Source organism: Phyllobates terribilis, unplaced genomic scaffold (genome assembly GCF_046119375.1).
Source record: "Phyllobates terribilis strain yellow unplaced genomic scaffold, ASM4611937v1 Scaffold_2__4_contigs__length_985480577, whole genome shotgun sequence".
Taxonomy (NCBI): Eukaryota; Metazoa; Chordata; class Amphibia; order Anura; family Dendrobatidae; genus Phyllobates; species Phyllobates terribilis.
Genome location: NW_027362762.1, coordinates 736,484,189 through 736,497,806, shown reverse-complemented (window position 1 = coordinate 736,497,806; position 13,618 = coordinate 736,484,189). Strand labels below are relative to the sequence as shown.

Here is a 13,618-nt window from a genome sequence, read left to right as displayed (position 1 = left end):
AATCGCTATGTCTCCTTCCTCATGTGCAGGCATTACAGGACCTTAGGCATCCATGGTTACGACTACAAGCTAACTAACTGTCAATATCAGTGGTCGTAACCATGGATACCTAAGGTCCTGCAATGCCCTGCACATGAGGAAAGAGACATAGCGAATTAGAAAAACTATACTACATTTCTAATTTGAGGTATTTACTAATATTATTACTATTATACCTACTACATTTTGGGATAGGATCTTAAAGATGGGAATATATCTCTTTAACCTTTTTTCCGAATTCCGGACAACCTCCTTAAAAGGAACATGTCACTAGATTCATGCTGACGGCAACATATACTGCAGTGCTTTATACAGTACAGACCAAAAGTTTGGACAAACCCCCTCATTTAAAGATTTTTCTGTATTTTCATGACTATGAAAATTGTACATTCACACTGAAGGCATCAAAACTATGAATTAACACATGTGGAGTTATATACTTAACAAAAAAAGTGTGAAACAACTGAAAATATGTCTTATATTCTATGTTCTTCAAAGTAGCCAACTTTTGCTTTGATGACTGCTTTGCACACTCTTGGCATTCTCTTGATGAGATTCAAGAGGTGGTCACCTGAAATGGTTTTCACTTCACAGGTGTGCCCTGCCAGGTTTAATAAGTGGGATTTCTAGCCTTATAAATGGGGTTGGAACCATCAGTTGTGTTGTGCAGAAGTCAGGTCGATACACAGCTGATAGTCCTACTGAATAGACTGTTAGAATTTGTATTATGGCAAGAAAAAAAGCAGCTAAGTAAAGAAAAACGAGTGGCCTTCATTACTTTAAGAAATGAAGGTCAGTCAGTCCGAAAAATTGGGCTAACTTTGAAAGTGTCCCCAAGTGCAGTTGCAAAAACCATCAAGCGCTACAAAGAAACTGGCTCACATGAGAACCGCTCCAGGAAAGGAAGACCAAGAGTCACCTCTGCTTCTGAGGATAAGTTTATCGCAGTCACCAGCCTCAGAAATCGCAGGTTAACAGCAGCTCAGATTAGAGACCAGGTCAATGCCACACAGAGTTCGAGCAGCAGACACATCTCTTCAACAACTGTTAAGAGGAGACTTTGTGCAGCAGGCCTTTATGGTAAAATAGCTGCTAGGAAACCACTGCTAAGGACAGGCAACAAGCAGAAGAGACTTGTTTGGGCTAAAGAACACAAGGAATGGACATTAGACCAGTGGAAATCTGTGCTTTGGTCTGATGAGTCCAATTTTGAGATCTTTGGTTCCAACCACCGTGTCTTTGTGCGACGCAGAAAAGGTGAACGGATGGACTCTACATGCCTGGTTCCCACCGTGAAGCATGGAGGAGGAGGTGTGATGGTGGGGGGGTGCTTTGCTGATGACACTGTTGGGGATTTATTCAAAATTGAAGGTATACTGAACCAGCATGGCTACCACAGCATCTTGCAGCGGCATGCTATTCCATCCAGTTTGCGTTTAGTTGGACCATCATTTATTTTTCAACAGGACAATGACCCCAAACACACCTCCAGGCTGTGTAAGGGCTATTTGACCAAGAAGGAGAGTGATGGGGTGCTACGCCAGATTACCTGGCCTCCACAGTCACCAGACCTGAACCCAATCGAGATGGTTTGAGGTGAGCTGGACCGCAGAGTGAAGGCAAAAGGGCCAACAAGTGCTAAGCATCTCTGGGAACTACTTCAAGATTGTTGGAAGACCATTTCCGGTGACTACCTCTTGAAGCTCATCAAGAGAATGCCAAGAGTGTGCAAAGCAGTCATCAAAGCAAAAGGTGGCTACTTTGAAGAACCTAGAATATAAGACATATTTTCAGTTGTTTCACACTTTTTTGTTAAGTATATAATTCCACATGTGTTAATTCATAGTTTTGATGCCTTCAGTGTGAATGTACAATTTTCATAGTCATGAAAATACAGACAAATCTTTAAATGAGAAGGTGTGTCCAAACTTTTGGTCTGTACTGTATATATTGGGATAGGATTTTGGAGACGGGAATACCCCTTTAACGTTAAGGATGTCTGTAAATACACTGCAGTATTAGACATCGCTCATGAGCAGAGAAAAAAATCTATTTTTTTTTTTCTATTCTTCAAAAACCTTTTTGATCGGCTGCTTCCCTTTTGAGCTATTACACTTTAGAGTGGTCTCCTTTGTCCCTTGTTGGTCAGTTCAAAAGTTGATAAAAAAAAAATTGCTTAAATTATTGGAGACAGGTTAAGGCTACACTTATAAATTTGCATATAAGTTACATGCAAAGCAATTGGATTCCTAAGAGACAAGGTCAAAGTTCTACATCAGATTAGGTCCCCCACTTCATGTTTCACTTTCAATAGTTCACAGTGGTTGGTAAAATATATCCTGGATCTCAACTCAGCCTGAAAATGTAATCATTTTTTTTTTCTGTAAGAAACATGATCTCATTTTTCAAAAGGTTGGAAAGCATTAAAGGGAATCTATCATCAAAGAATGACCTATTGTTTAAATTAAGTTTTTGTGTTAAATGTATTTTTAGAAAAATGTTCACAACAGTTTTTGAAATATTGCAATCTTTACACTCGCCATTGGAGATTTTTTAGACTCACTGCATTTTCAGGAAATCCACATGTACATTAGCCACAATGAACAGACTCTGACCCTATCTTTTGTACTGTAGCATCTAATGAGCGTGTGTAGACTGTAAGCTTGCGAGCAGGGCCCTCACGCTTCCTGTAACTGTTGAAATGTGTTACATTTTATTGTTTTTATTGCCTGTACATGTCCCTGCTTAATTGTAAAGTGACAATTAGGAGAAAATCACCGAAAAATGAGGTCCAAAAATTAAAGAGCAGGTATTGTTTAGAAGATGAAAAACCTTTATTTCATAATTGCTTTGGTGGCACTACGTACAAAAAGAGTGCCCGCATTCAAATAAATAACGAGGATAATAGAATTAAAAATTAAAGATAAGTAAACACATAGGGACCACATACAAGGCTGTTTCCGTATATGCACTAGAAATGATAAATAGTAGAAAATACATACTACATAACAGCCAACATTAAATAATGTGTAACAGGAGCATCAGACACATATAGTATATGGAAAAAGCAATATGTATTATAATGTTGCTGCAGCTGAGATGGTATATAGCAAGATGATATATGCCAAGATGGTGTATAACAGGATAGTATATGACAAGAACCACAGGCACATACAGTGTATGTGGATAAGAGGGGCAATGTGCAATATGCTGTAGCTGTAATTAAGAGAATAAACTGCGGTATACAATATAAATAAACAAGGTTTTTTTCAAAGTAAGGTACCAAGAGACACTGGATATACTACACAACCACAAAACGTACACACTGCCCATAGTTGGTCACTTAATATATAATGTGCAGTAGTCATGAAGGCAAGGAAGCTGAAGTGCTGCATATTACCTGAGTGGCCACAAGATGGGGCGGCACACACTCCGACGCGCGTTTTGGACTGAGGGTCCTTCATCAGGGGATAGCGTCTGGTAGAACTAAAGGGGGTTAAAAAGAGAGGTGCGGCCAATTGGAGGAGACCGGGGAGGATGTCGCCACATGCGCTGCCAGGAGGAACCTTAAAGTCAAGGGCGCCCAGTCATGTGACCGGTGACGTCGGGGAAATGTTCCCAATAGTTTTTGAAATATTGAAATCTTTACACTCACCACTGGGGCTTTTTTAATGTACATTAGCCACAATAAACAGACTCTGACCTTATCTTTTGTACTGTAGCATCTAATGAGTATGTATAGATTATGAGCTTGCGAGCAGGGCCCTCACTCTTCCTGTAACTGTTGAAATGTGTTACATTTTATTGTTTTTATTGCCTGTACATGTCCCTGCTTAATTGTAAAGTGCTGTGGAATATGTTAGTGCTATGAAAATGAAAATTATTATTATTATTATTATTACAAGGGAGTTGGGGACAGGGTGAGCTGTAGCATTGTTGTGATTGGTGTATTCAGTGCTATCAGCTGCCTTTAGAGGAATTACCTGTCACTGTAATCCTACCTCTGCTGATAAGAAAACTGTTGTAAACGCTTCCTGAAAAGACAGGGAGTATGAGACTAAAAAAGCCCCAGTGGCCAGTGTGAAAATTGCAAGATTACTAATTTTGCTTTTTTAATAAGAATCATGATATGAAAAATAAATACCAAACATTTTTAAAATGTTTATGTAACACAAAAACCTGATTTAAACAATAGGTTATTTTCTGCTGATAGCTTTCCTTTAAATGCTGGTGATTGGGTTGAAGTATAGCACCATGGATATACTGCTTAAAAATATAGATACAAGTGAATATGTTTTTACTTAATTGTAGTTAGAATTTTCAAAGAGAATGCCCTTTGTAGCCCAACAATATTCTTACACAAACCTTGCCAATGAAGTAGCTGAAACTAGTATCTGAGACGTCATTAAAGAAATTAAGCCAAAATAGCTGAGTAAGCTATTTTTCATCCAGAAGCATCATGTTTTAAAGATTGCTTTGATTTTATGGTTTCACAATTGTGTGAAAAAAGAAAAACATATCCATGAACCCAACTATTATTACGTATTATTCCCCACCCTCTTGTACCACAGCAGCTTCAAAGCAAAGACTACTTTAAAGCAATTGTAATTAATTGTAGGCTTTGAAGAAGAGATCTGAAGGGTGCGGCAGCATCGGCATAATTGTCAGGGATTGTTGTACTTTGCAAGACAATAGATCTGTATTTATTGTCTCCCAAGAAGAGCAATGTAAGTTAGAGGTTATTGGATAATATATTATCAAGTGTAATGATATGTGTATAATATTGTGATATTGATTTTAATTTACTGTATTTATTATTAATGCTTGCTTCTATAGCAGCAACATTTTCTGCGGCGCTTAACAGACAATATTATCATTGCTGCAATTATGGCTCGCAATCTAAATTTCCCACGAGGAGAACCTGTTCTTGGTGGGATAGGACCCAAAACTTTGTTAACACCATTAGACCTACGTAAACTATGAAGGAGACATGGCGCCTTCAAGAGTGACGTGACCACTCTATTGTGCAGATAAAGGATCCATCAATGATTATGCCTCAGAAAACATAAGGCTTAGGTCTCAATCACTTGTCAGCCTTTTTTACTGGTTTGCAAAAAATAGTCTGATTTTAATCAATGTTTTGGATTCGATTTTCATCAGTGTTTGGTCAGTGTGACAGTTTGTACCATCAGTGTTTCATCAGTGATTTTAGCATGTGAAAAAAAAAAGGTTGCGACAGTCCTACCCATCAAAAAAGGTTGCAACGTCAACACGTACGTGGTGACCTTAAGCCCCTCATTCTGGCGATGTGACACTTACGGTGCTGCTTGATATAGTTTTGATAAAATCACTGTTTTATCAGTAGGAGAATATCACTATAGGACTATTAAACCTGCTGCCAAGTTGTCCTCCATATTCATGAGTTCTATGTAATCCCGTCTCCAACACTGATTGCCAGTTTGCTGACTATGTAGAAGTGTACACAGAAAGCTGCCAATCAGTGGTGTGGGGGCGAGATTTTACAGAGCTCTTCCTTCAGAGAACTGGTAGATCTACAGCAGATAAAACAGAGATTTTATCAAAACTACAGCAAGCAGCCTAGTAAGTGATACATCACTGGAATCATGGTCTCTACCACTACATCATGCTGTTCTTAGATGGAGTAGCAAAACTTGGTAACTGTCATGGGTGTATCAAGTGTGACAGACAGTCGCTCTGGATCCGGCTGTAGAAGGTCACTGCGCTTAGTATTGCAGATGCTTTCTTGATCATCTCATCTCTGTAGTGTAGTGATATCCTTCTTAGGACCCAGCAGCTACCTCCACCTTCTGCTGCTAATTGACACACCCTTGTTTGGTAGTTAAAAACTCTCAGTGTCTCCAGAGAGTCGCTGGTGATAGTTCTATGTTCCTCTGTCCATGCCTGGAGTACTAGTAGTTGGCTAGTTTCTTCTTGGACTTCCCTTGGAGGACAGTTAGCATTATCTCTCTGGTGTCTTCTCAAGCTACGTGTATCCCTTCTGTTTGTCTACCTTATTGTCTTTAGTTACAGTGGGGCCTGACTAGTGTTCACCCCGTCCCCTCCCTACCTAGGGCCTAGCACCCCAGCGTGCTTGCCGAAGGGCTTAACAATTCATACTCGTTCAACAGTAATCTGCCTAAGGGTCTCCACTCCCCCTTTCCCTAGTTGTTGGGCTCCCTTCCGCCACTTCCTGTCGTTGTACACTTGTTCCTTCCCTCACCTTGCGTGACAGTAACAGATTCCCTTTAAGAATCCATGCATACAAGTGTTTTCAAGTAATAGAATTTGACAAAATAAAAATGTGTCTGGCCATTTTGCATCTACATGACTCCGATTGTGTACTGAGGAATGGGAAGGTTGTTTTCTGTTGGGCTTGCTGTGATGAATTAGGGAGATATTCTTTAATAAAAGCATTCCTTCTCCATAATATGGTATCTAACAGATGTAGCATATGACAGTTTGCTTCATGGCTCATGTGCCACCGCACAAGCTCTTTTATGTGCATGAGACCTCACATTAATGGCCAGTTTAAGGTTTCAGAAGAGCATAATGAACAGGGCGTTAAACTGCGTTAAAGGTTATATTATAAGCCGGAATCTGAAGCATTAATTAATTTATTTTATTATGTTAAATTAATGATCATCTGATTTTTGCAGAAATATTGAAGCATAATTTGCATTTAAGTTTCACAACCAATTTCTTGCCTTGACACATTGCCAGGATCACAAAGAAACTTCCATACTTCAATTAGTTTTTAAATGTAATACAATTAGTAAATATAAGCAAAATAAAAGTAGAAATTATATAGAATGAGTTATATTTTTTATTTGTGCTTGTGCTGTGATCTAAAACTATTTTATACACTATTACATTTAGTGATCAGCAAAATACATTCAAGAGTGCTAATACCTTTAAAAGTGCAAGAGCAAGAGTCATTTCAATAGAAGAAGACCCAATACAAGAGTGCTTACTTAAACACTCCAAACTACTTCAAGAAGGTATTATAGAGGAAATGCCAACCGAAGACTTCTTCAGTACTACAGCAGGAGATTCTGTTCATAGTCATCTTACCAAACCCGAATCACCTGCTCTTGATGGTTACACAAAAAAAGAACAAAGTAGTATTTCTTTTGAAATAAACAAAACATCCTACCGAGATGTAAAAAAGATAGATATAGCTTTACAGACGAAAAGAATCCAACAAGACTTTGATGTTGAAAATAAGAACACTTCCGAAATCTCCAACTTTCATGAGAAGGTAGAACATAAGTCAAAAATACCAAACCACCTTCAAGAATTCCATTCAGACCCAGACCATGTATATAAAATTATGTTTGTTGGAAACACCCATGTTGGAAAAACATCTTTTCTACGTCAAGTTCATGAAGGGTCCTACAGCAAGGATACGTCTGCTACAATAGGTAAGGAGGAAACATTGCTTTCCTGTTTATGTATCCATGCCATAGTGTACATAAAATACAAAAATATGTCTTAATGCAAGTAGGGCACAATAAAGCACCCAATTAGATGAAAGTTGTTAGAACCTTCTAACCTTGGTGGGAACAACTGACCATTTGACATGTGTGGTCTCGATTCCCCATCATCAATGATGTTTGGGGAGCAAATAATTAAGCCATTGAAATTGTAACTTCTGATCCATTTTTTTTTCAGCGGAGATAATTTGCTGTGAAAGGTGTCTGGCAACAGCCTCCTCCTCTCTCCCCATTAAAAACACTTGAACATTCAGTTAACAGTGTATAGCCAACTTAAGTAGAGGGACCTTCTTGGAGGTTTGTTTGCTAGGTTTCAGTTATGCTGACCATTGTATGAGTGTTTGATGAAGGAACTTCTAAAGAGTTGTGCATCAAGACATTTGAACAGCTTTTTTGGATCACTAATGATGGTCAATTTTTGAAAATAAGGGTAAAACAATTTTTACTTTTTGGGTTCACAGCAGAATAACTATTTAGCGGTTTGACTGCAGTCCTTCCTGACCACTCTTTGCAAGGCATGATTAACGTTCCAAACCAAAAACAATTATAATATGACTTGCCTTTCACCTTTTATCGTGTCAAAAAAGAATTCAAAATGTTATTGTCATATTTAACCTCTAATATTGTCAATAAAAAATTCACCTTGCCCTGCAAAGGACAAGCCTTAACGCAAATCCAAAGATGGAAAAATATTAGTTATGAGTCTCGGAAAATGGCGGCACACACATTTATTTATTTATTAGTTTGTTTTTTTTACAAATTTCCAATTTTTTTCCTTTTTTAGCAATCAAATAAAAAAAAAAAGAAAACTGTACGAGATTTATATCACAGTTACTGCCGTGCCCAAGATAATTATGCTGCCAGATCTTTTTTACCGTACAATGAACACTGTGAAACAAAACAAAAAAAATCAATAGCAAGATTGCATTTTTTTCAACATTTTTCTATACTTTGACTTTCCAGTACATTGCATGGTAAAATGAATGGAGTAATTCAAAACCACAACTTGTCCTGAAACAAAAAACAAGCTTTCATATGTCTATGTTGACGGAAAAATAAAAAAAGGTATTCTTGGAAGAAGGGGAAGAAAAAAATTGAAATTGCAAAAACGAAAATCCTTTCAAAATATATTACCAACACGAAAATCTGGGGTTTATATAAATGAAAAATCTGGGGTTTATATAAATGATCCTACATTCACGCAACCACAACAGATGTCAATGCCCAGTGAAGGATCCAGAGAAAGTATAGAGAACACTGTGTACTTCATAAAAATGAAAACCCCGGCTTCTTCATTGATCTAAAGGAAATGACACCATTGTTCTTTTAGGAGTTTTACTGCATAGAGAAGCCTAGGAAGCTGTGATGCAGATGTGTGAGGTAATGCTAGCACTCACACGGGTAACTGATGGATGAAAAATACACCTATAGTTTTAGATCTATCTGATATCACGTGGACCAATGATGACTATACAGTGATAATTCTGCAGTAGAGAGAATACATTGTATGTATGTAAAGTGTATAAAAGTTTTCAATATGTCTTATGTCTTATACTGCAGGAATAGATTATCGCATTAAAAGCCTAATTGTGGACGACAAACAATATGCACTACAGCTGTGGGACACTGCAGGACAGGAGAGGTAAATAACATTAGGATTATTACTGAGGATTATTAGATACATTTTTATGCCGTAAGACTATTTTCACATGCAGTGTTTTCACTGGATTTTTTTTCTGCAGCTAAAACTTACTCTCTTGGCAGAAAAAAATGCTGCATTAAAAATGCACGTTTTGCAGTGTTTTTTGTGCCAGTTTTGCAGCTTTTTCTTTGCACCATTTTTTGGGTGCAGATTATATCATTTGAGGCGCTTTTTAGGACCCCGTACCCGCTCTAGGATACGCCAGCATGTCTTCAGGTATAGCACTTAATAATTAATGTTTACAATGCTTCAATAACTCATTAGGTGTCTGTGTGCAATTGTGCACACGTTATCTGTACAATATTTTGCACCTTACCTATTCCTGTGGGAGAACATGTTCCTTTGCTGCCTATCCGATATTCCTAAGTAATTAGGGTTGGGGATCCAATGTGTTCTTATGGGTTTTCTATTTGTACACTATTGCTTTAAGTAACCCTAGCAATTTATTCTGTCTCACCTTTCATGGGTTTTCTATTTATATGAATACGTATATATTTTCAATAAAAATTTGTTATATGTATAATTAAACTGATCCCGCAGTTTTTTTCTGATAAGAGTCCTCTGGCCTTTTCTTGATCTTAATAATCATCAAGAACCCCTAAATATTTTTATTACATTATTACTTTCTGGGGGGTTTCTTGAATTGACTGTATATCTCAGATCATAGGACTCTGTCATTTTTTGGGCTTAATATATCTGTGCTTTGTCTACTGTACATGTTTAATAAGTTAGATACAGTTGGGAAAATAAGTATTTGATACACTGACGATTTTGCAAGTTTTCTCACCCACAAAGAATGGATAGGTCTGTAATTTTTATCGTAGGTACACTTCAACTGTGAGAGACAGAAGCTAAAAAGAAAAGCCAGAAAATCACATTGTATGATTCTTAAATAATAAAATTGCATAAGAAAAACGTCTGAGAAATCCACTTTTTTCTTATATTTAAATGAGCTGTTCAGGACTCCTGCAGATCAGTGTCCGGCTCATAGCCTGGAACAGCTCATTTATTTATCAGAAAAACATGGATATCTCTGGAATAAGAAATCATACTACATATATCAAGGTGTCACTTTAATCAGCTTCCTACTGTATGACCTTCATACCCACATAGACGGCTTAGGAGGGTTTATCCTACTGCCAGATTCCCTTTAAGTATATCTGATGGTGAGCCGCCTAGTGATTGTATCTCACCATGTTCTTCATTTACATAGGTTTCTTGCTTCTATGTGATGGTTATTATTTGTGATGTGTGTTTCATAATGAATATCTTTTAAATATCATTTTAATATTTTGTGACTTCTTTCGTACTATGTAAACCCTAACTTTGCACCTTTACCTTTTTGACATTTTACGATTCTTTTTACGATTTCCCTGTTTGTTATATACAATTTTCCTATAGATTGGATTTTTTTTTACATGAACCTGTATGATTCAACTTTGTAGCTTCTGAATCCTTTTGCCTTCTAGAGCTCTATTCTCTTCTGTTGCTAAACTCTGCCCCCTAGTGTTCAAATCTTAACATTGTGGCTTCTTGAAAGTCATGATCGGGATTTTTAAACACTGATCTATTTACTGGCTAACACGGCACAAAGATATATTTTAGATATAATTTATTGATCACATTTTATTATTACTTTCTGGGGAAGAATGGGAAAAAACAGCAGCTGTGCCATTGTTTGTGTTTCTTTCAACTGTTAAAGGTATGTTGGCATAATTGCTGTGGATTTTTCTGCACCAAAATAAAAGTTTTGGCAACAAAAACACTGCATTTAATTAATACAAGCATTATTTATGCTTTTTTTATCTGTTTTTAAGTGCGTTTTATTTTTTTTAATTCCTCTGAATGGATGAAAAACGCTGCAAAAACACCTGAAAGAATTTAAGTCAGAAGTAAAAATTTTGTTGAACATATTGTCTATTAATACTGTGACGGTAGCTTCACTGAATTGCGGGGTCTCCAAATGCATGTTCTCTACCTGCTCAGAACTTGATAAAAATACTGTATTATATATAAATATACAGTATATAATACTTTTCGATGCTAGAAATGAAATATATAAAGGAAATTATCATATTTGTATTTATTTACCTATAATTCCTATTTCTGACAGGTTTTATAGCATCACAGAGCAGTTTTTTAGAAAAGCGGATGGTATGGTGATCATGTATGATGTAACTTCTAGGGAAACTTTCACTGGTGTGCGCCGATGGCTAAACTGCATTCAGGTAACGATATCATGCCATATAAAATTCTATATGCTCAATTAGAATATTGGAATAATTATATATTAAGGGAATTTGGAAGACTTATACAATAGTCAAAAGAGAAGGGTTGCAAATTCACATAACCACATTTTCTATGGGAATTCAATTATCGCAAATAGCAATCTCTGCCCCCGTAGCTTTTTGGGATATTGTCCTATTCTCAATGTGATTTATTATTACTTGTAATACCAATTAAGAGTCATTTTGACTGGATTCAAGATTTTTAGATCTCTTGAGTCATTTTCCATTGTATGCAGTTGTTAGGTCTTTTATTATAACATATCTTTTAAGTAGAACAGATGTACTGAATTCATATTTGTGAAATCTCTCCAAATGTAGAGATGGCCCTGCATATTTAGTTTGAAATTGACCGAACCCACTCAGTTTGGCAGGATTGGCATCATATCTAATGTGCAGAATTCACAACTGAAGAATTTCAACATGCCATGAGATATTAAGCCTTTGTTCCATTGAGATATCATGCCTTTGCCAGTATGCTGTAGCTGCTGCTTTTCCCCTTCTGACCAAAGTGTGCAAATTTATGGTACAATTGGGAGGAATAGCTGGAGGTTAAAGGGGCCTTTCACCAAATTTATTATGTTGAATAGGACACATGATATAATAGTGCTGTAGAGTGGAATAAAACATTTTTTTTTTACATTTTCCTCTCCGATGCTAAGATATTAGCAATAGAGATGAGCGGTGTTCGACTAGAACTGTTCGCCAATCTCAAATTCGAGCTGTTTTGGGTGGTGTTCGAGTTGTTCGACGAACCCGAACGATTTGCAAAAAATTCGGCTGTTCGAGGTTATGTTCGATAACTGTTCGTGCACCAAAAGCTTGTCCTGCATGTCTGGCGCTATTTAGAGCACCAATCATGCAGGGATTGTCTGCCACTCACTGTAATGCCACAGCCATGGTGGTTGTGGCATTACAGTGATTGCCCAAATCGATGGGAACAGTGCCAACAGTGAAACATGAAAAGCCGGCAATTCAGCAGCGGCATACACCGGTACCCGACAATTTAGAACCGAAAGAATAGAGCTTCACACATAGATTAGATAGATATAAACATGTCAGCCACATATATACGAAGTACAGTGACAGTGTTGCTTACTGTACTTGTCATTTAGCGTAAAGGATTTATCAAAAAAAATAATAGTGTTTTCATGCACCGTCTCTTTAAAAAAGCCGGCCGGCAATTCAGCAGCGGTACCCGACAATTTAGAATAGAAAGAATAGAGAATCACACATAGATTAGATAGATAGAAACATGTCAGTCACATATATATGAAGTACAGTGACAGTGCTGCTTACTGTACTTGTCATTTAGCGTAAAGGATTTATCAAAAAAAATAATAGTGTTTTCATGCACCGTCTCTTTAAAAAAGCCGGCCGGCAATTCAGCAGCGGTACCCGACAATTTATAACAGACAGAATAGAGCTTCACACATAGATTAGATAGATAGAAACATGTCAGTCACATATATATGAAGTACAGTGATAGTGTTGGTTACTGTACTTGTCATTTAGTATTAAAATAAAGGATTTATTATTAAAAAAATTGGCGTGGGGTTCCCCTTAATTTTAGGCTCTAGCGGAGGTTAAGCAGACGGCTGGGGCAGATGTTTGAAGCCTGGGAAGGGGGTAATACCCACGGAGCTTCCCAGGCTACTAATATCAGCCCCCAGCTGAATACATAGCCTTTACTAGCTATTAAAATGGGGGACCCCCCAAAAAAAATGACGTGGGGTCCCCCCTAATTTAATAGCTAGCAAAGGCTAGGCAGACAGCTGGGGGCTGATATTAATAGCCCAGGAAGGGAGCCATGAATATTGGCCCCCTCCCAGGCTAGAAACACCAGCCGTCAGCCGCCCCAGAAATGGCGCATTCATAGGATGCGCCAATTCTGGCACTTAGCCTCGCTCTTCCACGCTGCCCTGGTGCGGTGGCAGGGGGTAATAGGGTTGGGGTTGATGTCAGCTTATAATGCCAGCTGACATCAAGCCCAGGTTAGTAATGGAGAGGCGTCTATAAGACACCCCCATTACTAACCCCATAGTCAAAGTTAAAAAAAACACAAACACCCAGAATAA

General features: G+C 37.6%; 1 protein-coding gene across 4 annotated transcripts in view; it reads left to right on the top strand.

The window, feature by feature from the left end:
* Positions 1-13,618, top strand: part of LOC141227176 (EF-hand calcium-binding domain-containing protein 4B-like) — a 143,747-nt gene that overhangs the window by 93,324 nt on the left and 36,805 nt on the right. For all 4 annotated transcript variants that reach the window (XM_073667209.1, XM_073667211.1, XM_073667210.1 and 1 more), the window contains 3 exons: positions 6,937-7,481; positions 9,114-9,195; positions 11,369-11,483. In XM_073667209.1, coding sequence (XP_073523310.1) covers positions 6,937-7,481; positions 9,114-9,195; positions 11,369-11,483 — 742 coding nt within the window. The remainder of the gene's footprint in view (positions 1-6,936; positions 7,482-9,113; positions 9,196-11,368; positions 11,484-13,618) is intronic.